We start from the raw sequence: 23,687 nt of genomic DNA, 5'->3' as shown, positions 1-23,687 counted from the left end.
TAATGTTCCCATAATTCAGTTTAATTAGTTCTGTCACAGCCAGTGAAATGATCAGGAATAAACATCATCTCAACATGACAAATACTTTTGATATTTTCATTGTTTTGTTCATCCTACCTTTCAGAACACGGTGTGGGTAATTATTGTTTTATTGTTTTATTGTTTTATTGAAATATCAGTTTTTCTGTTTTTTCACAGGAAAGTTTTCTAAAATTTATTTAATGTGAATTTTATCAAAGTAAACAGATGTAATATTTGTGCTTAAACAGGTTCCAGCCAATGATTTTTATTCATATTTATTGTAAAACTTTTATATCTGAATCATGTGGATTTACTCCCAAACACTTTCCGCTCAAAAGTTTGATTTTTCATCATTTTTATCCCCAGTTAGTTTTCACCAGCAGCCCACTGAGTTTTGTTTTAGCCTCAAAAGAAAAGCTTCCAGGATCTAGAAGATTTTTGTTTGAAATCATGTGTCTTTGTGTGTGAATGTCGGTCGGGTGGATGGAAGATTAAAAACACTTTTAAATGCACTGCCGAAAACTTCATCCAACAGTTTTCCAGGATTTGCAAAATCTGAAACATTCCTGCATCACTGCCTTCAGTGGATCTGCAGAGGCAGGATGCTTAAACATGAAGGACAGAACTCAGGAAATCAGGGCCTCTGTGCTGCTCTCACCTTTGACCTCAGCAATAAACTAAACAGGCAGAGATGTCATCATCCTGCAACTGCAGAGGCTTTTATTCTAAAAAGTAGAAATCAGTCAGGATGTGGCATGGTGAAACCTCCAGGATCCAGAAGACCAGCTCCTGGTCCCACAGGACCTCCATGAGACCATGAGATCTCCCCCTGTAGGCCTGCGGTGTCCTCACATGCCATCTCTTCTTCATGTGTTGTTTAAGAGCGAGTCAAAGTGGAGACAAACTGGACAGCTGCTCTTCGGCCTCCGGGCTCTTGCTCTGCGACTCCTCCTCTTCCTCCCGGCCTCGCTCTACCTCTCAGAGCTGATTTTGTACCGGAGGACAAAATAAGCAATGAGTCTCAGAGACAAAAAGAAGATGGTGAGGACAATGAAGTCCAGGTAGAGTTTGGCGTCCAGCATGTCCAGCTCCTTGAGGATTGCCTCAGACTTCTGGAAGTGACACGCCTCACCTTCACCGCAGTGAAGATCATCACGACCCAGGCTGTAGATGGACAGGATGACGCCTTCAAACCCGTACCTGAAACACACAAACACGTTCAGAGAGTGCAGCAGCGCCCCCTGCTGTGTGGATACAGCCGCAGGCCCGCCAGCTAACAGCGCCCCCACCTGACGTAAGAGATGTAGGACATCCACTGCAGGTACCAGGGGATGGTATCGAAGCTGACGAAGAACCCGGAGAACAGCAGAACCGGGATCGCCGTGACCGGACCCACAAACGTGGCCACCTACAGGAAGCAAACACACACGAGTGATGTCAGCACAGGAGCACACCTGTGAGCGGACAAGAGGTGATGGAGGAAACAGCGAGCGGACCTGCAGAGAGGTGGAGGCGGCTCCGATAAGCAGACCCAGACTCTGAGCCACCAGAGATGTCAGAATCCCCAGAGACAGGAAGAGGAAGAACCGGCCAGCGTCCGGAGGCTGAGCCGTCATCCAGTACACGATACTGCAGTACACCACCGGGAACACTACCTGTACAACAGCGACACTGCAGGTCAGCGGGTTGATACTGCCAGGTCTCCGTGTGCAACGTTAAGCTGAAGCTCTTAAATCTAGGTGTGCGTATTGCCACTGATTTCTACAACGATTCAATTCTGATTCACAAGGTTGGATTTTGACTCAGAAATATTATAATTCTGATCAATTATCTTGGATATGTACAGCATGTCCGTGTGCGTGCTGTCGGGCTTACATCCTTTTGCAGAATCTGTTCAAGCTGTTTTCAATGTTTGGTTATTGTTGAAATGGTTTTGTGAGGCTGTAGCTGAGATTCTGACATTTCTGGCAAAATACATCAAATTCAGGATTTCGTGAGTCGATATGGGATTATTAAAATCAAAAACTATTTTTTAAACCCACCCCTACTTAAATCTAATAAGGTTTAAGGCTTTCATTATTAGGGGTGTGGCCTCTTAGACTGACCAGTGGATAGTGATACAGACAGCTGTGGGTGTTCGCTGTCTGCTAGCCTGAGGTGAGGCATCCCTGAACTGGACCATTGCTGGTTTTTTTAGAACATTTCTAATGACATTATCAATATCATTAGCAGTTACCAGAAATATGGCCGGGGTGAAGTTACTGTATTAACTGACTATCCATCAAGGGTGAGCCCCCAAAGTTTCTAACAAAATGATAAACTGTGCCGTCAGAAAAATGACAATAAAACAAGATCTTTCATCATCTTTCATCTTCAAATGTGTCATTAAAGAAAGAGATTCAGGAGCTGGAACCAGGAGCTGCCACTCTAAGTGCAGCTTAGAGATCGATAAAGCTGTGTCTTTGTTACCTGGAAGGGGACATCAGCCATGGTTTTGGCCAGGTAGTACGCTTTCAGGCTGTACCAGTAGTTGAGGTGTTCTCTCAGAAAGACGCCCATCTCCAGAGGAACTGAAGCACAAAAACATGGCAGCAGGTTTTCAAAGGTTGCGACGAATAAAACTCGTCCTTATTACAGAGACTTAGTCTGATGTTCTCTGACAGCAGCTCCCAGAGCGACTGCTCGCTCATAAAATCCCAGAAAAGCTCAAATTTAAAGACACAATTTTACCGTCATTAATCCTGGCAATTGTGGGTGTCAGTTTAAGGATTTTCCCACTGCAGCCTGGATGGGTTTGGCCCTGAGAACATCAATAAAGCTTTTATTGTGTATGAGACAGAGAGTTCCTGAGTCAGAGCCGGCACCTTTGGTGCTGTTCAGGTAAAAGTGACGCACCTGTTGCTGAGCTCACCTCTGAACACTCAGCTCTATGCTTGAACCTCTGTGATGTCAGAGAGGCTAACACTTCAGAACCTCTGTTTACAAGAGGAAGCCAATCAGAACAAAGTTGTCTTTAAGGGGGAGGGGCTAAAACAGGTTGTATTGCAGGTAGGATAAATGGAGGTCTGTTGTTCTGTCCACCTTTGTAACAGCAGACCTCGTGTTACACAAGCCGATGAAGGACAGAGAACAGCTGCTCTCCAGCTCGACTCTGTGATGTATTTGTTACGCAGGTGACACCCTGATCTTACTCAAACGTCACCTGTGTGCAGGTAAAGTGACACAGCAGCTTGAGGCGGACTCACAGGTGAGCACCGTGGGCATCAGAGCGGCGAACATGAGGAACAGCATGGAGAAGAAGAGGAACCCCGAGTTACTCAGAACCTTCTTGGCTTCGTTCCCGATACCCAGATACAACAGACCAATAAGAACGCCGATCCCAATGTGAGACGAGATCCTCAGGTGAGTCAGCACCTGCCAATGACAATGCCTTACTTCAAACTGCAATACTGCACAGTAATATTACCACACTGACAATGTTTTATTTCACAAATCTGTGCTGGAAACCGTCACCACGTGTTTAAGTTACAGTGAAAACAATGTTTTTGTGATTGAAAAGTAATCAGTAAAATGATGTCATTATATATGACCAGACTCAGACCAGAGTTTTAGGAAATTAGGAAGAAAATTGGCAAGAAATTATTTGTAAACCCGTCTAAGGAGCTTAGAAAGAAAAGCATCTGGACTTCTTTAAGTTTCTTGAAGACATTTCATCTGAGAAGCTTCTTAAATTCTATGAGCAGCTGGTGAAGAGTCACAGATTTTTACGCCCAGCGCCCTGTATCAGGATGGAGGCAGCTACGGTTGTAGCCACAGCTGGGGCAGACTGACAGAAGCGAGGCTGCCATTTCGCGCCATCGGCCCTTCTGGCCAACACCAGTAGGTGGTAGGTGAAGTGTCTTGCCCAAGGACACAACGACCTTCCGATTACAAGACGAACACCCACTCTTGAGCCACGATCGCCCCACTGGAGACACCAAACAGCCACCTTGACAGGACAACACTCAGTTGTTCACATGCATCTAAAGGTCAAAGGTCACTCTTTGAGAGTAATCCAATGATGTTCAGGAACAAATGAGGAAACAAAGTAGTTGAGATCTCTCAGTCTGGAAAAAGGGCGTTTTTCCTTCCCACTGTCGCCAAAGTGCTGCTCATAGGGGGTCATATGATTGTTGGGTTTTCTCTGCATGTATTATTGTAAGGTCGACCTTACAGTATAAAGCGGATTTAGGCAACTGTTGTTGTGATTTGGAGCTGTATAAATAAAACTGAATTGAACTGAAGTTGTTGCTGCTGAGGGTGGCCCAAACCAGTTTTTAAGTTTAGGGGGCCATCACTTGGTTTGGATATTTTTCCCCTAAAAATAAACACCTTCATTTAGTAACTGCATTTTGTGTTTACTTGTGTTATCTTTGTCTAACATTTAAATTTGTTTGATCTAAAACATAACAAAAATACAAAAAATAGAAAATTGGGAAGGAGGCAAACACTTTATCACACCAGTATAAATGGTAATGATAATTGTTATGTCAGAGTGATGGAAAATGGTGTCATCTGTGTGAATCTGAGGTGACGTGTACGGAGGTGTTTGTCACCGAGTCTCTGAGGATGCTGAGAAAGGTCCTCCTGAACAGGATGGAGAACTGCGTCATGCAGCTAGCAGAGAAGCTGTGACAGCCTTCAGACGATGAGCTCTCCTGACGGGAGATCATCACAGGTACATGTTGATTTTCAAAGGACTCATTCGTCATGAAACATTCAAAGGAGGTAAAGCGAAAACCTGCCTCTCATCAACCAATCACAGCAGAGGGCGTGCTGTTTTTTTACCTCCTCGGTGCGCTGCCACAGGAAGGGGTGGAGGGTGCTGTCTCCGTTGAGCTCGGGCTGGTGGTCTTTCTCACACTTCCTCTCCTGAGCTGCCATCACCAGCCTGATCATCTGGTCCCCGTACTCTCCGGACGCCACCTCCATCACTGCGCACAGAACCCATCAGTGAGTCTGACGCCGCGACGGCCGAGTGGGAACAGCTCGCCGGGCGAGCCTTACCGAAGTCAGCGGGGTTGTGGTACGTGGGGCAGTTCAGCCCGAGGTCTCTCAGGTACGGGACCAGACTGGACACCTGTCCCCTGTAGATACACTGACCCTGACTCAGCACGTACAGCTGAAACACGCACAGAGAGACAGACACAAGTGAAACCCGCACTGAATCATGTTTCTTATCATTCTGTGGACCCACACCAAGGTTTTCAGCTCCAAACACCTTTGTAGAGCACTTCCTGTTCTTCTCTCATCCTTAAAACCTGAGCAGGAGGAAACGGATTTCACCCCATCATACAAACTGTTACAAGTGCTCACTCGAAGCTTCTTTACACCACATTTACTCCTCTACACAAACTTGATTTTATCCCCTTTAAAAGCTCTTTGCCCCCCTCACACTCTGATTAGCAGATGACCCTCTAACCCACTGAAGGAAATGTAATCATTGATTTATTGCTTCTGACATTAGAGCTGCTTCTATAAATGTTTCAAACTGTTTCAGATCTTCAGAAAAAGAACCGCTGCTAACACTTCTGTGCATTGTCCAGCCACACGTTCATGTGATACCGGTTTACACCACTAGATGGTGCAGTGAGTCAGTGTAACGTGGAGGAGGGTCACCTTGTCGAAGAGCTCGAACAGTTTTGCGCTCGGCTGGTGGATGGTGCAGATAACCGTCCGTCCTCCTCGAGCCAGAGCTTTGAGCAGAGACACCACTTGGAAACATGACGAGCTGTCCAGGCCACTGACACACACACACACACACACACACACACACACACACACACACACACACACACACACACACACCTTCATAGAAGCTCAGCATGAAGCAGAAACATGACCAAACATCACTCACATGTAGAATTTGAAGTACAGCTTGTTCTGATCAAACGTCTGAAATAAGTCAAGTAAAAATAAAACAGCTGTGCTTTGGCACGACTGATCTCTGAGGCAGCGAAACCATTTCACACAGGTGAGTGGCGGGACCAGGAGTCGAACCACAGATCTCCCTGCATGATCCTATGTGTCAGGCATAACGTTTAAAATGAGTCTGCACAGTCTGAAAGGCTCTAAAAGCGTTCAGCCTGCGCGATTCAAAAATTGCTTTAGTGCAAAGATTTAAAGTTGGTTAGGAAGACTGAGCTGACTGAGTGGAATGGTTCAGCTGCTTTTCATTGGCTGAGGACAGAGCACCGTGGTCAGGACTGATATCCGACCTTCTGTGACCTTCTGCCAGCTTGGGATGAACCACGGAGAGGACCTGGAGGTCAACCTGATTTCTTACCTCGTGGGTTCATCGAAGAACATGACCGGCGGATTGTTGACAAGCTCCAGAGCGATGGCCAGCCGCTTCCTCTGCCCCCCCGACAGGTGAGACGTCCTGGTTTGAGCACATTCCAGCAGACCCAGAGCCATCAGGATGTCCCGGACCTGAAGGAGCAGAGATCCGAGTTCAGCCTGAGGGTAGAGTCTGAGATCAGGGAGGCCAGGAGCGATCGGCTCACCATGTCTCTGCGCGCCTCCTCCTTCTCCTGCAGCTTCAGGCTGGCCGACACCTGCAGAAACAGAGAGCAGGGTCTGCGATTACTGCGGTCTGCAGTAGGCTGAACGCTGAGGCTCAGCAGCACCTACCATCATGGCCTCCTGGACACTGAGGTGAGGCAGCAGCATGTCGTCCTGCATGATGTAACAGGAAACCTTCCGGAAAGAGCGCAGGTCTCTGGGCTGCCCGTTGATCAAGATCTCGCCCTTCATCCCCGTCTCCCTGTACGCAAAGACAGACGTGCACTGAGCGCGCTCTGGACAGATCCACTGACCTGCAATCAGTAATCAGATTCTTCACTAGCATTTACTGACACACACAGAGGTACAGCAGGCCGATGTGAGGATGCGGTAAAGCTCTCAGACTGAGATGTAACATAATCTGAAAACATTTTTAAAACATCTGCAGCTGAGAGCGCTATGACCTCAACCTCACACTCAGTCATCATCTCCGCCCTGATGGATGCACCCACCTGTACCCGGCCAGGATATTCATGAGCGTGGACTTTCCGGCTCCTGAGGGCCCCATGATAGCCACCAGGTCCCCACTGGTGAATTTCCCAGAGATGGCTTTGAGCAGAGTTTTGTAACCTGAGGCGAACAGAAACAATCAATGTGCAGGTTTCCCAGCCGCTCACAGAGCCGCTCTTTGTGCTCGAACTCTCGGCTCAGGTTTCCCATCAGTTTGGAGTTTTTCTCTCATTCATGCAGACCAGCAGCTGCTCTCACACTTTAGCCGCTCCGCTCGGCTTCTGTGCGAAAAACAAACACTCCCGCTCATCCTAAAGGCTCACTGCTGATGTTTCAGTGCTGACGGTCTGGACTCAGGTCAGTTACAGAACTCGGTGAGGCTCGTGCATCGTCCCGAAACAGACCACGTTTCTCCTGGACCTGCAGATGTGCTTCAGACATCTACAGGTCCATCAGAGACCCTCCCAACCCTTCAGCTGTCCCTCACTTACTCCGAGCAGCTACCCTGATCATAGTGTGACCAACCAGAACATTTACATCAGCGTGAGTCCAAAACCCCTGCAGCAATCATGAAAACATCTTCAGTAATCTGCTGTTAGTGTTTTGTCCTCACAGTGAACTCAGCATCAGACTTATCCACAAGTTTCACAGTCTCAAAGCAAACAGTCACTCATGACTGAAACACAGTGAAGCACACATGTAAGAACGTGTGTGCCGGGCTGAGAAACCATGAAGAATGTGCTGACACCTGAAATCCTGTCTCAGAGACCAGGTTTCTGAGGTTGTCGTTATTAAAACTGAGGAGTGTGTTACACGTTACACACAGAGGCTAAACGCGCTTTAATGAGATTATTAGATTTAATCTGACCAACAGTACCCTCCGCACACTGTACACCCATGACTGTACACCAACCCACCAGCCAACATCATCGTCATGTATGCTGATGACACTGCTGTGGTTGGGCTCATCTCTGATGGAGATGAGACGGCGTACAGGGTGGAGGTAGAGAACTTGTCCTGCTGGTGCTCAGAAAATAACCTGAAGCTGAACATCCTTCAAACCAGAGAACACATGGACTTCTCCCTGAAGTCCATGATGGAGAACGGGTGGTACTCGGGGGCCACGACCGAGAGCAGAAAGACAGCTATTACAACTATTCTAGCCTGTTAGCGCCTTGTACATGCCCCATTACATCAACCCTCACGTCTTCATCTGCTACTCTGCTTCATGGATCTATCTTTCTGGCCTTTTAATAACATGTGATCGCATGTTAGCAGATTCTGTTGGCCTGAAAAGCATCAAAGAACCAATCAAAGGTTTTGTGTGAAAATTACAATAGAAAACCTGTAAATGTTTTCAAACTCACACCTGCACGCTGTTTTTGTGCACCTGAGCAGGTGTGAAATGTTCTCAGTGAAACTCATCTTTTCTAATATGAACAAAGAGTTTGGCTGAGCTCCATAATAATGGTCTGTAACCTGAGGCTATCAGAGTCTCTAACAGATCTAGTTTCAGCTAGAGGTTCCCGGCACAGCTTTACACAAGCACTATGTTCATTTTCTTGCTCAGGACCAATCAGAGGTAAGATGAGGTAAAGACCGTACAATGATAGAAGGAAAACAGAAAACCCCAACAATCAAATGACCCTCTATGAGCAAGTACTATGTGACAGTGGGAAGGAAAAACTCCCTTTTAACAGGAAGAAACCTCTGGCATCCTGTCTTCCTTCTCTCGCCCCAACCAATCACAGCATATGGCCCCGCCCCTCCCTGAGCCTGGTTCTGTCGGAGGTTTCTTCCTGTTAAAAGGGAGTTTTTCCTTCCCACTGTCGCCAAAGTGCTTGCTCACATTGGTCATATGATTGTTGGGTTTTTCTCTGTATGTGTTATTGTAGGGTCGACCTTACAGTAGGATTTAAAGTTAAAGTGGATTTAGGCAACGGTTGTTGTGATTTGGAGCTGTGTAAATAGAATAGAATTGAATTGAAAATTGAATATTAACACATAGTGAGTGAAGAAGAAACACCCTGTGCATCATGGGAAGGGATTCCCTAAAATAACAATCCGACCCATTCTCAAGCCTGAGCAGAGCTCAGATGTGGGCGGGTTCACGAGCGGTGACATCATCGCTTGTTTTCTTGTTCTTGCGTCTTTATTTTCAGGCAGCGAGCGACGGCGCGTCCTCCAATCTGACCTGCAGCTATTTACAGCAGAAGACCCAGCTGAGATTAACAGATTACAGCCGCTAATCCAGCGAGCGCACAAACACACAGCAGCCAAACCGAGAGCACCCAACGGCTGCCTGCTGACGCACAGCCCATCATTAACAATAAAAAGTCAAAAGAATGACATGAACCCTGTGAGGTCGGCCATCACCTTTGACCTCTCCAACTGGACAAATAAAGCCCCTAGATGGATAGATCTATGCACACACACACATATATATGTGAATATACTTTTTCTGTTCAGGGCTATAAAATGTGAAGCCGTCTGAGATTAAATTTGTGGGTTTATGAGTCGGTCAGAAGCGTTTATGTCAGATCTTCTCTTGCGTTCTGCAGACTCAGCATCTCTGTGAGGTTCAGGGCGGCTCTGATGTTGGTGTTCAAAGGTCAATGGTCACTGTGACTGTCTTTAGTCAGTCTTAGGTTGGCCTGATCCACATCTCTGTGGAAGCCTTTTAAAATAGAAGCATTCAGACCAGCTCCTCCTGCTGTCCTGATACTTTTTGCTGTTATAGGAGCGTGACTCAGGATCTGTAATGAATAAACCAGCTACAACACAAGGCTGAATCGTGCTCTGGATTATTTTCCACCCTTCAGGCATTAGCTGGCATTGAATTTACAGTGACAGTGTGTTTATTTTCTGAACCTCTGCCATCTTTGTTTTGTGTATGACTCTACCTTTCTTCCTCCACCAGGGTCCCTCTCTGACCACGAAGGAGACGTCTTTGAACTCAATGTTGACCGCGGGTCTGCGAGGTAATGAGGAGAACCTCTGGGCCTCCATCAGGTTGTTGTCCACCTTCTTCAGGTGTCCCTGCAGCAGTGGCGTCTGCTGGCTGCCAGCCAGCCGCTTGTTGACCACCTCATCCATACAAAGACAAACTGTCCGGGGATCCAACATAAGGTCAGGGGGCCCGTTGGTATTCTGAAGGTGAATAAAAGGAATCCGGCTTAAGACAACCATAGCTGACCATCTGAGAATGTAAGCAAAAAGGTCCATCAATCCATCCATCCACCATCCATCCATCAATCCATCCATCCACCATCCATCCATCCAACCATCATCATCCACCATCCATCCATCCATCCAACCATCATCATCCACCGTCATCCGTCCACATCATCATCCGTCCACATCATCTTTCATCCACCCACATCATCATCCATCCATCATCCATCCATCCATCCATCATCATCCATCCATCATCATCATAATCATCATCATCCACATCATCATCCATCCATCCATCCACCATCCATCCACCATCATCCATCCAACCATCATCATCCACCGTCATCCGTCCACATCATCATCCATCCACATCATCCATCATCCATCCACCGATATCATCATCCATCCATCATCTGTCCAGATCATCATCATCATCATCCATCCATCCACATCATCATCGATCCATCCATCATCATCATCCATCCATCATCCATTCATATCATCCATCCATCCATCCTTCATCATCCATCCCACCATCATCATCCACCCAAAATCATCATCCATCCATCCATCATCCATCCTTCATCATCCATCCAACCATCATCATCCACCCAAAATCATCATCCATCCATCCTTCATCATCCATCCAAACATTATCATCCACCCACATCATTGATTGATTGATTGGTAATTTATTTCAACATGTGAACAATATACAAGTACATTTAGAAAAGAAATAAGAGAGAAAAAAATACTATACAAATTACATACAAAAAACCATTCTGATTAATTTACATGTTGAAAGGGAGTGGGAAGAAGTATACACTTATTTAATCCCACCCCTGTCCCATAAATTATCAGTGAATATTTAGTCAGCTTCCTTACTGATATAATTTGTAATAAAAATAGTGAACAGATTTCTGATATACTATATACTATAATATCACATCATGAATTTTTTGTTTGTTTGTTTGTTTTTAAATAGAGACATTCACTTAATTTAAATATTTTCCTTTTCTTTATAGATCGAGGAGATCATATTTTTATAACTCTTTTTGAACAGTTTTATGTTTGGACGTTGCTTTAATTCCATATTCAGTTTGTTCCATAGTTTCACTCCATGAACAGAAACACAAAAGCCTTTTCTTGTAGTACGTGCCTTCATTGTTTTGAAGTTACAAAAACCCCTTAAATTATAACTTCCTTCTTTCAAAAAAAACATACTCTGAATATTACCTGGCAGTTCTTTATTTTTTGCTTTGAATAGAATTTGTGCTGTTTGGAATTTCACTATATCGTCAATTTTCAATATTTCAGACTGCAAAAATAGTGAGTTTGTATGTTCCCTATAACCTGCATCGTGGATGATTCGAATTGCTTTTTTTTTTAAGACATCATCATCCATCCATCATCCATCATCCATCATCCATCCACGTCATCCATCATCCATCCATCCACCCACATCATCATCCATCCACGTCATCCATCATCCATCCATCAATCCATCATCCATCATCATCCATCCATCATCCATCATCCATCCATGTCATCCATCATCCATCCATTATCCGTGTACATGTTTTTTTCAGTGTTTTGCTAAAATAAAAGCTGAACCTAAGCTGTACCACAGAGACTTGGTAAAAGCTTACAGATTTTGGTAAAGCTGGTCCTGTACACACAGTATCACAGACTCTCGCCTGGATGATGCACTCACATATATCTGTAGTCCTTGCTCTAATCTCAGCCTCAGTCACACTAGAACTAAACAATGTTCACTCCGCTGAATCTTTGTTTTTTCAGACTCATGGTAAAGCAACTGATAACAGCACAGGACAGAGAAGACCACTGACAGCTGGAGAGCCACAAAGGTGAATGAAAAAAATATGACTGTGTATAGCGTTTACAGTTTAAACCATTGAAGCGTGTGTTGGTGTGAAGAGAAGCTGAATGAATTCACTCATCAGGGCAGGCGGGTTTCCTGCATGAATGGTTAGCTCGCGACTGTAACCTGATTGTAGGTGCAGCGGTGAGATCAATGAGCCTTTGAGGGGTCGGTGGTCAAAAAAGTGCTCTAGGAGCCATTGTTTGTTGTTGTGACCTTATGTGGTCACTTTTTGTGTTTTAACAGTATGGCATGTTTTTATGGTAGACACATGTAATTAGAGTCAGGTGTTGTTGGTCAGAAGGAGCAAACGGTTTGTGGCCGCTGATAAGAGTCTGCTGAACAACAAATGCAACTGATGGAAAGCAATAAATGTGTTAAACAGGCAAGATAAGTATGGCTGGAGTTATTGAACCAAGTTTCATTCATAATAGTGGCATTGCGTCACCTCTGCCAACGAACACCTCGGTAGCTTCAAGCGTAGGCTTAGCCTCTTGTGATGGCCAAAACCACGGCCGCACTAAAAGTGGGCAACTCTTACATATTTTAATTCATTCCTTCATCTAAACACATTCACACACACTTTGGTTTGCAATAAGTTTATTGACTGGTTTGAACACATTTGTTCTATTCGCAAGCGCGTACATTTAGTTTACTTATATATTAATACCAATTCATTTCTGATTTTTGGTTTGATTGTGACTAATCTTTGTCTCTTTTACTGGTTTCTTACCTGCCATCATCCCTGGCATCTTTTGTTGCCAGACAAAAGATATTGGCCAGTGTTTAAAAAACTTAAATACATAGATGGGCTGACTGGACCACACCACCACTTCCTGTTGAAGGGGGCAGAATGTGTATTTTCTTTAGTTAACCTCCTAGGACCTGGCGTCCACATATGTGGACATCGCATTTTGGGTTAGACTAAAATACTCAATTTTGCTCTACAAGGGCCTGATATCCACTTATGAGGGCATTATACTGATACTGTTCAATCAAAATTTTAAATGAATATCCTCATATGTGGCTCTCATTTTTCTTAGAAAAATAAGACAGCTGGGATAGGCTCCAGCGCCCCCGGCGACCCTGAAAAGGATAAGCGGAAGCTAATGGATGGATAAAAATCAGGTAAAAAAAATCTGGTAATTTTTACATTCATTAGGTCCCAATCAGCCCAGATATCAAAGAGAAATTAAAAATGCTGCCGTGGAAGAGTTCGGGTCTTAGGAGGTTAAACATGTTTTTGTAGTTAACTAGATATCTGAGTTTAATGTTTTTGATTTCCTTCTTTGCTGTTTAGTTTATTAACAAACTGAACTGCATCGTTTTTGTGGTATGTGATTGTGTTTAGTTGTCGCTGTTTTGTCATAGTGGTCTGATCAGCCATTATATATACCATCCATCCACTTCCGCTTATCCTTTTCAGGGTCGCGGGGGGCGCTGGAGCCTATCCCAGCTGTTATGGGGCAAGAGGCGGGGTACACCCTGGACAGGTCGCCAGTCTGTCGCAGGGCCAACACACAGGGACAGACAACCATTCACACTCACATTCACACCTAGTGGCAATTTGTATTATCCAATTAACCTATCCCCACAAGCTGCATGTCTTTGGACGGTGGGAGGAAGCCGGAGTACCCGGAGGGAACCCACGCAAACACGGGGAGAACATGCAAACTCCACACAGAAAGACCCCGGCCTGATGGTGGAATTGAACTCAGGACCTTCTTGCTGTGCGGCAACAGTGCTAACCACCGTGCTGCCCATTATATATACCTTTGTGTGTCATTTCCTGTTTGGGTCAGTTATGTTTGTTTGGGCAGTCGTTTCACATTTCTTTGGCTGAGTTTAGTTTTTTTTATGAGCTCAACATTTTTGTTTTGTAAATATAACTTTTTGGGTTAAATAAATGAAAACCTGTTTTTCTAACTCCTTGTGCAGTACAGTGAGAGCGCGCCGATAATAGAGTTTCGAACCTCTATCCCTCCTTAAAAAGCTGACTGAGGAGCCTGCTGGTTGTGATTGTCAGCTCTCATCCTGCAGAGCCGAATGTTTGTTGTCTGGGTTTGTTGATTCTCTACATGTTTTCCAGCAGGCCTGGACGCAGACGTGGATGTAGTCAGATTAGGTACAGGTCTATACAGGCCAGAACATCCAGACTGGCCAACAGCCTGTATCCACAGGCTGTGAGGCTCCTGAACTCTCTGCCCCCCTCTCACGGACAATAACCATATCCAACTTCTTAATAGCAATGAACTGGTCTGCATTGGTGCATCATATCTTTATTCTCTTCCCCCTCCTGCCCCCCCCCCCCCTCTTTCTTAAATAGATAACTATCATATCTGATATCATATCTCACAGTACAATAATATTGAATGGGTTGCATTGTTGTATTTTGTCATGTTTCTCAGGTCTTTGACTGAATTTCTACGAACATTATTGCTAAGGATTGTCTTATTGCATTGGAGTCACACTGGGTTAAATATGTACACTTGGGTTTTAAGGGGTATTTATTATTTTCTTCTTTTTTTGGGGTTGTATGGAAGCCCCAAATGCAATTTCATTGTTCTTGACAATGACAATAAATAAATAAATACTAAATACTAAATACTATTAGCCGTCAGCTAGTCCGGTGTTGTTCCTGTAGGACGGCCATGTGTGACTGACCTGACCCAAACGAGGCACTAATCTGCCTTCGAGCAGGAGGTAACTGTCGGGCAGAGCTTAGTCACCGAGCTAAAGAACAGGCTGAGTGCAGGATTTAAACTGAGCACCCGGCTGCTGTGATTCAGCAAAACTATTGCCATGGTCACCATGGTAACCCTTATCATTGATTTCTTCACTCTCAGTACTGAGATCTAAATTACAATTGAGGATTATCTGCGGGTCTTCACAAACTGAATATAAAGGTCAGTATCAGAGGTTTCTCCACTCCGCGTGATGAAGCATCAGTGCCTGAGATGTCTCTTGCGCCATGTTGGTTCTTGTTTTCAGGAAGTGACCATATTTGGATGAGAGGAAGGAGCACTAAGTTAAGAGCTAGTTATCAGTCTACAGACACAGATACCTGCTAATCAATAACAACAGTTTCCCTCATTAACCCTGGAGCTCAGTTTGTTACTACGGCAACCTCACAGCAGACATATTATTGGTCACAGGTGTTTGATGTCACCTGTCAGCCAAAATTTGAGAAAACAATTTAAAAACAAAAATGATTTCTTGCCTGGGAGTTTTTCCATCTTTGTTTTTTTGGCTCATCTAACATTTTTCAGACGTCTCCATTTGTCTGCTTAAAAAAACTACCAAATAACTTTCCTGTCATTACTCATCACTGCAGCATGAACAGCTTTACATCACTGACTCATGTTGAGAATATTTTTCTATGTGGAAGTGATGCTTTTTGTAAAACTCGAGCAGAATAGGAATACATACACATAACTAATAATTTGTGACCACACAGACAGGAGCAGAGATAATCCTGAGCTCAGAAACATATAAACATGTGACTAAACAAAGAGCTTTTCAGGAAATCAGAAGATTTCAGGATGTTTACGAGGAAACTTTGTGTGTGCAGCAGTAAAGGAAGTACAAGTACTGTACCTGTGGATCACCTCATAAATTGACTGCAACATAAGTATAATCTGAAAACTGTACTTAAATTACTGTATTTTATTCCTCCGGACAATTGTACTGCTGGAGCATCGAGACACCTGCAGCAACAGATGAATGTGTTCCTCCATTTGGTTTGTAAAAGTTCTTAAAGTAGTGAGAAACCTTTGTTGTGACTCATCGTTTCAGCCCATAAACTGTACGATTTTAACATCATCCGAATTTTACAAGTTCTCCATGGTTTGTGTAAAAGTCTTAGTAAAAGACTCAATGGGGGAACAAGTACCACACATTTATACTCAAGTATTAAGTAAATGTACTTACACGTGTTAAGAAAGGAGAAAGGCTTCTATCCTCCCAGCACGAGTCCGCTCTGTGAGAGCTACTAAACTTTCAAAACTTCCAGTCGTGGGCGTGGCTACTGGAGCCCCGCCCCTGCGTGGAATTTGATTGTCACACCCCGAAACAGTGCTGTGACATCACCACAGCCCGGGCAGACATTAGGAGGGGCCACAAGGAGGTCTCGATTATAACTGCACCTCCTCCAGCAGAGGCAGCAGTGAGTCATGATGTTTGGTCTCTGTGGATAATCTCAGCCATCATAACAACGGTACGCTGCGAGGGTGTTTAAATTGTAGGAAGTCTTAAAGTTTGCATTGTCAGAGGCGTGGCCTTTTGACTGACAGGTGGATGGTGACACAGGCGGCTGTAGCTGCGAGTTTCACTTGAACCTTTTGGAGCATTTTTAATGATACTATCTGACCAATAATATCGCTGCTGTGAGGGTACTGTACTCACAGACAGTCGACGAAGGCTGATGTTACTGAATTAGCATCATCTGTATCTGCGTGATGCTCCATACAGTCTCACCAAGCTGGCTAGCATTAGCACGCCACCCTCTCGTTTACGTCTGGGTAAAAAACAACGCTGTGGTGGTTAAACGCTAAAATGTGAATCCTGAAACGAATGAGTGATTTCAGTGTGCTTACTGCCATCTATTATATACAGTCTTTGTCCCTGCAGATTTACGATTTAAGCCGGAGGTCTGAGCATTATTTAGCAATGTTCAAAGCTTAGTACATATATTTTCCCCTCATTTAAAAAATCCTCTAATCACCCCGTGTGTCCACCCTGACTCCATTTTCACTATAGCCCAACATTTCATGCAGTAGGTTTCCAGTCTTGGCAGTAACTGTCTTAGAGAAACAATTCCAACAGAGGCACTAACACCCCGGCACTACAGAACTGCCCCTTCAGTGCGTGAACACAGAAACGATGAGGATAACCCCGCAGTATCATTCAAGTTAAAATCATATTATCATCATGAGAAGAGCTCTGCTCATATCATCAGGACTCTCCTCTTCCTCCCTGAGGAGCTGACCTTGGTGCAGTGGAGCTGCAGGACTGTTAACTTCTTTAAAACCCAAACATGTGAGATTTGCTGAGCCTCACACAGCTGACCGTCACATTCAGGCTGATTCCCACACAGATCTCGTTGCTTAGAAAGCTGTTTCCTTTCCTTAAACCAGCAGGAGACACAGAGGGTCACCCCTCATCATACCTCTGGAGTCCTCATACTCACCATGATGATGGAGTTGGTGACAGTGGGGTTGTGGACGGACCAGGCAGCCATCAGACAGGCCATGGCCGAGAGACAGCAGCACTCTGACACACACACACATCTGATCAGTACCTCACTGACAGGCAGCAGCCTGCACTCATGGCCCTGCCCCCTCACCACTAACCCCACCCCTGTCTGGTGGCCACACCCCTCTCTGTGAGCAGTGAATAACATCAGTGGTGCTGCCTTAAAGAGAACAATTTAAAAACATGTACAATAATCTGCCAGCGTTTTTTTTTATTTGTGTTTGTCACCTAAAAACAAACAAACAAACAAATTTCCACAGGTGCTCTACCCACAGCCTGTAAATAACAGATGGACACTGCCACCTGGATAATGTCAGATTAACGGGAAAACAGACCAAATTTAAACACGCTCATTTATGATGAAGGTCTTTAGACCGATGATCCCAAACACTCACCGCAGAGCTCCCTCTGAGTCTGCTGGGGGCTTCTTCCTGTCGCCAAAGTGCTTACACGTGGTTGTCTGATTGTTGTTGTTTCTGTGTTATTTAGCTTAATGCTAACCCAGCAGCCGTGTGCCGGGCTGACTCCAACAGTTTACATTTGAACCAGTTTGACCTCATTATGGTTAAAAACTCCTGTGTTTCACATAAATTTTGTGTTTGAGCAGCTTCAGCCTCTTGGACCCTGAGCATTTTAGCTGCCACCATCTTGGTTTTGGGGTGGAGTCTCAGAGGCCATTTGAAGACGTGTGAGTATCAGACGGTCTCTACATCATCAGCACGAATGTTGCATAGGATTTTATTTGACGTAACTTTGTTCAGTTTGGTTTCTGCAGACTGAAGCCAAATATGAGGATTGGAGTTTGACATGTTTTTATCAGGAAATCTTTAAAAGCTTTGATTTCATTGTTTCACGTCGTGAGCTCTGAAATGTTTTACAGTTCAAAGAGCGACTTTAGTTTCGATCTCTGTGCTGCAGACTGAGTCAGGTTTAAATGTAACTGCATCCATCCATCCTCTTATCCTTGACAGGGTCATGGTGGGGGTGGAGCCTATCCCAGCTACCACAGTGCAGGAGGCGGGGCACACCCTGGACAGGTCGCTAACACAGAGAGACAGACAACCATTCATACTTGTGAATGGACCGGCCAGGCGGGCGAATCAAACTCAGGACCTTCTTTAAATTGAAATCAGCATCGTTTTGCTGTCAGTTCAGACGTCGCTGCTGGAAAACTGAACCTCATCAACGCCTGACGGTGCTCAGAGGCACAGACAGGAAGTGCTCAGACCCTCCACGTGTCCAATCACTGACTCTTTAAGAGAAACCGTGTGAACAGTGTTGGAGCTGCACGCCGGCTGCTGCCTGTGGACGCGAACGTCAGCCTGAGTTCTCCACCTGCTGGTCGGACAGCGGTGCTGCACCACAAACACCTCCACACAAACCAAAGCCACACCCAGAGGTTGCTGACCAGGTTCACCTGTGCAGGTGACCCTGTGGGGGCTGAGAGCTGAACTCAAAGTGAGACACACATCCAGATGTTTCTCTAACAAGATCCAAGTTTAATGTTTTTTTTAAACACAGAAAGCATCTGAGAATAAAAAACTTTCAAAATAAAGGTCTGATCAATGTCCACTTCCTGTTGTACGGCACCAACACGTCGGCCAGTGAGCCGACGCGCCGGTTAGTTCACCTGCTGCTGCAGTTCAAACTGATTCTCACATCACAGAGAAAAAAAATGACAAAAACTTTACTTTTTTAAACACTGAAAAAATCACATTTTATTTTTAAACCGTTGGCCATCATTAGCTGCTTATTCCCCACCTCCGTGACCCTTACGTAAGGCTCCGCCCACCACAGCCATGTCACACAGCGGTCCTTAAACCTTTAATACTTGGAGACCTGGTGAAGACGCAGTGAGTCTCAGGTTGTTTTTAAATAGCTGAAATGTTCCTAACCTGCTGACAGAACACCTGACCTTTGACCTCTGAGTGACAGTTAGCTGTGACAGGAAAATAAACCCTTCAGAGTGGAGCTGAGCCTCTGACTCTGGTCTCTGTCCCTCCTGAAGTTCACTGGTTTCTGATCATTCCCACTCTCGGAGCATGAGTGGGCAACACGGACCTGTGACTCCGCCTGCTGCCGAGTCTGTCTAATAAAGGAGCGGCCGCCGGTTTGCGGCTGAGCGTGCTGACCTCCGGGGTTGTTCAGAGTGTGGTGGTAAAAACAGACAGACTGCAGATTTCAGATTTTTAATATGAATGCATGAATAAGTTTCCTCTGGCAGCTCCTGATGGAGCCGGCGCTGAAACCAGTGAACTCTGAGGAGGAACAGAGGAGGCAGACTCACACCACGTTTGCTTCCCGTCTTTTATTTGGTCTTCTTGTCGGCGGCGAGCGTGTCGTGCAGTTTAGAAACGCTCTTCTCAAACTGGTCCATCACCAGCGTCCCGTGTTCGTCGAAGAACGCCGACACCGACTTGGTGAAGTCCGCCTCTCTCGACTTCTTGGACTTCCCGTCGGAGAAGGACACCCGGAGCGTGTACTGGTCGTCAAACCTGGAAAACACAGACGCAAACTGATCCACTCTGAGTCCTTCGCAGATGAGGAAATGTGCAGACTGCTGGGGGTTGCTGGTTTGATTCCCATACTCACTGACCGTTTGAGGGAGGAGGAGAGCTGCCAGATGTGGTCTGGATCCATCCCAGCTGGATCCTTCTGCATGGCCACCAGGAAGATGTTCTTCTCTTTGTAGGAGGTGTACAGCGTGAGGATGCCCATCATGATGAAGTACGTGAGGAAGAGGAGTTAGGGAAAGCCAACACGCTCATCATCATCATCATCATCATCATATTAGACGGAATCATTTCTACAAACATTTGTTTTTGTGTTTCAGTGACATTCATGAGACTTTCGGTGTTTTTAATATGTAAAAACATTTTTACATTTTTCTCTTTCATCTGTCGTTTCTGAATTTTGAATCTTATTTCAACATTTTTCCCCTCACATGTTTCACATATGACACACTGTGAGTTCATCATCTTATTTTTTAAAAGCAGAGGTGTCCGTCTGAAGGATATGAGATGACGCAGCAGGCGAGGACGGGTCTGGACTCGGGGAAGGGGTGCAGATAGTCCCAGACCAGAGCCAGCATGGCAAACAGACAGGACACAGTGCAGATCAGCAGGCGCCCGTCGACCAACTGGAAGTTCTCCAGGTAACCGTACTTCTCCAGCAGCACCTGGTCATAGATAGGTCATATCGATATGAAGTTTAGCCAAACAAGGTGAACAGCAGCTTTCCTTCACATGCGTTCATGACTCATCGCGATGAGTGAAAAATCCCAGCCGACAGTGAAGCTCTCACACGCATGCTGGCTTTATGCTGCAAACATCATTCAAAGCTTAAACAAGTGACGAAGTTTCGACTGTAGCTGTGTCCATAGACTGCGTCCTCCGAAGACCGAGAAGACCAAAGAGCGAGGCTGTGAAATGTGACGGTCGAGCCTTCAGTTTTGTGTCACCGCGGTCTGGGTGGAGTTTAATGAACTCGCCGTCTGCTCCTTGCTGTCTAAAATATAACAGGACACTGGAGTAAACTCTCGACCGTCTCACACTTCTGTTTAATCAGTTTTCTGTTTGACGTTTATTCAGCTGTGTGAAAACTAACTTTAATCTCAGCCACACAGATTCACTCAGGAACAAATAAAACGCTGAAGAAGCCAAACAATAACATCTTTAGGTTGTCTAAGTGACTCATATATCACGTTTAACCTGAGTAGCAAAAGTCCGCGGTGATCTGAAAGTGATGTGCCGGGAGTTGTGCCGTTCTCGGCGGCTCCAGTGACCCTCGAGCTCCCGGCTCGCTGTCGAGCTGGTGGGTAGCAGACGTCTCTGAAAACGTCGAAGCACTTTTACAAATATGTGGCGTCTTCATAAACCGAGCAGATATTTGAAGTTTTCACAGCTGCTTTCTCTGAAAATATGTTAAAAGTTTATTTTGTGACCCAGAAAGATTAATAAGAGTAATATTCAAACTTAGTAGCGGCCGCCATTGTTGGAAACTGGAGTTTGGCTGGGCCGCGCTATGAATTCTGGGATATGGTGGGCCACGAAGGACACACCCGACCCATCCTTCAAATTCGGGGAAAAGGAGGACGCATTTGTCGGCTGCATTCGGAGGAGTCTACGAATTTGAACAGCCTTCGGCGCGTCGCTGTGACGTAATCGGTCTACAAATACGTCTTCAGGAGGAAGCAGCCCATGAATTTGGACACGCCCCCTGTGTGAATCTGACGTCATCAGCTAAAATCCGACCAATGAAATTAGCTCCTTGAAGAAACACTGCTCAGGTCGCTTCAAACGTAGGAGTTCCCTCCTCCCACCTTCACCCAGCTGCAGTTCTCCACCCTCCTCTCATCTGAGTGAACCTTTCCTGTTTTACTTTTACTTAAAACATCTTGCTCTAAACCAGAGTCATTCATGTCTCCGAAACATGGACGTAAACTGCTGGAACGTTTCAATAAGAACAAGTAACACATGCGGCTCATGTTTGAATATTTGCTGTTAACATGTGGATAAAAATAATCAATTAAACCTTCTTCGCAGCGTCATCCAAGGAGTTCTTCACCGCTGCTCCATCCCATTTATCAATCTTCACCGGCTTCTCATCGATCCTCCACTGAAACACAAACACAGCAGTTTAATCGACAGTTTCCATCTGAAGATCAGGCTAACATAAGCACGGAGGCGGCGACTGCAACTCTTCTCAGGGAGAGTTCATGTTGAGGGCGGAGACATCATCTTCCTGTCATCGTATGATGGAAGCTAAAGAAATCTGAGCCTTAAAATGAGTTTCTAAAAAATGGGCTTAAAGAATATTTGCATGTTAAAAATCTGGAGGGGACGAGAACAACGGAGAGGTTTTGGAGGCTCGTCGCAGTCCAAAAACTGAAAGAAGACAAAGACCAGGGCGCCATCAAACACAGACCATCAGACCGGAAACAAGATACATGCTCTTACAGTGAAGGGCGCCTGATCGCAGGTCAGCTGGTGACTTCCTGCTCTACGCCCCCCACTGTGTCTGACACCAGCAGTTTAAAAGCCATGTTTGCTTTAATGCAGGAAGTGACCCAGAAACGTGCTCCAGGAATTAACCGCCCCCCCTCCGCAAAAGAACAAGTTATTGTGCCCACGTGCAGCGCCACCTGCTGCAGATGTTTTACCTGTTTCATGTGTGGAAACTTAAAGCTTCATTCTGAAGCACGCCTCCTGCACTCCTACATCACCTGTTTAACAGACGGGTGAGTTTAGTTAAACTGTCTGTTTCCGGTTTGGTGCAGCTGTTTAACAGCTGGAAGCAGGAAATAGAACAAACCGCTGAACTTTGACCTCTAATAACGGTTTATTTCCCACGCAGAGGTTAAACTCGGCTCTCAGCTTCATGCTCAACTTTGTTTTTATTTTGTTTTCATTCTGAATGTATCCACTTTAGCTCGTTAGCATTAGCTTAGCCCCTTAGCGGCGGCTCACACAGACACACACCGAGCCGCACAGCAGCTGCAGCGGGGACATAGACCTCCCAGCTCCGGGACACAGACCCTCCCCGCAGGGGTTCATCCTGCTCAGGAGAATCCGTTCACGCTTTTACTCACTTTCTCCAGCAGCCCGCTCTTTCTGTTCCCCGCAGCTGCAGCCGCCATCTTCTCTTCCGCTACAAACACGGCTCTGTGACCTGGATGCAGCCAATTGGCTGTCCACCGAAATTATAGCGCTCGACGCGCATGTCGTCACCACGTCTGCAAGCGTGGCCGAGGCAGCTGCGGCGTGCGCGCTCATGTGGAAAATACAAACGACTCAAAAATGAAATGAATAAAAACGTACGAGGTTCAGTTTTTAGCGAACAGCAGGAGGCCTTTATTTATCTGACACCTTAAAGCGCGTATGCTACCGCTGTATATAGTGTATTATCTTACTGAGGTTATATTTGTTTGTGTTTTATCTGTATCTTTATCCTTCTGGTATCTGTACCTGAGCTGAGGCAACGCAAAACAAAAACCCGCCGTGGAATCAATGAAGTCTTATCGTATCTCTTATAACTTACTGAAGGCCTCCATTTTGAAAATCTCAAAGTCATTTTTTGTCAAAAACCACATGTGCAGAACATACTTGGGAATTTTAAATTGCAGTGCTCCCACAGCCCTCAGTGTTACACTAAAACAGATTACAGTGTTATACACACACAACAGAGTCCAACACAATCCAAGAGTTTGTGTGCAGTGTGTGGGGGGTCAGAGGTGGATGCAGGTCTGGAGTTGGTGTGTGTGAGAGTTCAGCATCCTGACAGCCTGATGGATGAAGCTGTC

General features: G+C 45.4%; 2 protein-coding genes and 1 long non-coding RNA gene across 5 annotated transcripts; 1 reads left to right on the top strand and 2 right to left on the bottom strand.

Annotated features, from left to right (window-relative positions):
- Positions 1-17,451, bottom strand: abcg1 (ATP-binding cassette, sub-family G (WHITE), member 1). 2 transcript variants are annotated; one of them, XM_026192456.2, is made up of 15 exons: positions 17,322-17,451; positions 9,978-10,224; positions 7,077-7,194; positions 6,694-6,826; positions 6,567-6,617; positions 6,347-6,492; positions 5,680-5,803; positions 5,068-5,182; positions 4,849-4,994; positions 4,617-4,718; positions 3,267-3,435; positions 2,491-2,591; positions 1,518-1,676; positions 1,311-1,429; positions 1-1,221 (listed from the first exon to the last, which is right to left on the bottom strand). In XM_026192456.2, exons 1-15 carry the CDS (start codon positions 17,382-17,384, stop codon positions 993-995), a joined length of 2,022 nt encoding a protein of 673 aa, XP_026048241.2. In that variant the 5' UTR covers positions 17,385-17,451; the 3' UTR covers positions 1-992. The 2 variants fall into 2 exon arrangements, with proteins under 2 accessions (XP_026048241.2, XP_026048242.2); XM_026192457.2 differs by lacking the exon at positions 1,518-1,676.
- LOC145420191 (uncharacterized) lies at positions 14,859-19,535 on the top strand. Of its 2 annotated transcripts, XR_013901491.1 has the most exons (3): positions 14,859-15,039; positions 17,994-18,074; positions 18,358-19,535. It is a non-coding gene; the product is annotated as an uncharacterized LOC145420191 (long non-coding RNA). The 2 variants fall into 2 exon arrangements; XR_013901490.1 differs by lacking the exon at positions 14,859-15,039 and having other exon boundaries at positions 16,034-18,074.
- spcs2 (signal peptidase complex subunit 2) lies at positions 18,865-23,131 on the bottom strand. The gene is made up of 5 exons (XM_080289161.1): positions 22,977-23,131; positions 21,920-22,003; positions 20,405-20,564; positions 19,983-20,118; positions 18,865-19,881 (listed from the first exon to the last, which is right to left on the bottom strand). The coding sequence occupies exons 1-5, from the start codon at positions 23,022-23,024 to the stop codon at positions 19,695-19,697; spliced, it is 615 nt and encodes a 204-aa protein (XP_080145287.1). The 5' UTR covers positions 23,025-23,131; the 3' UTR covers positions 18,865-19,694.
- Between the last annotated feature and the right edge of the window lie 556 nt (positions 23,132-23,687).

This window comes from Astatotilapia calliptera, chromosome 14 (genome assembly GCF_964374335.1).
Source record: "Astatotilapia calliptera chromosome 14, fAstCal68.1, whole genome shotgun sequence".
NCBI classification, from domain to species: Eukaryota; Metazoa; Chordata; class Actinopteri; order Cichliformes; family Cichlidae; genus Astatotilapia; species Astatotilapia calliptera.
The sequence above is the reverse complement of the archived record's forward strand: the minus strand, read 5'-3'. Positions and strand labels throughout refer to the sequence as shown.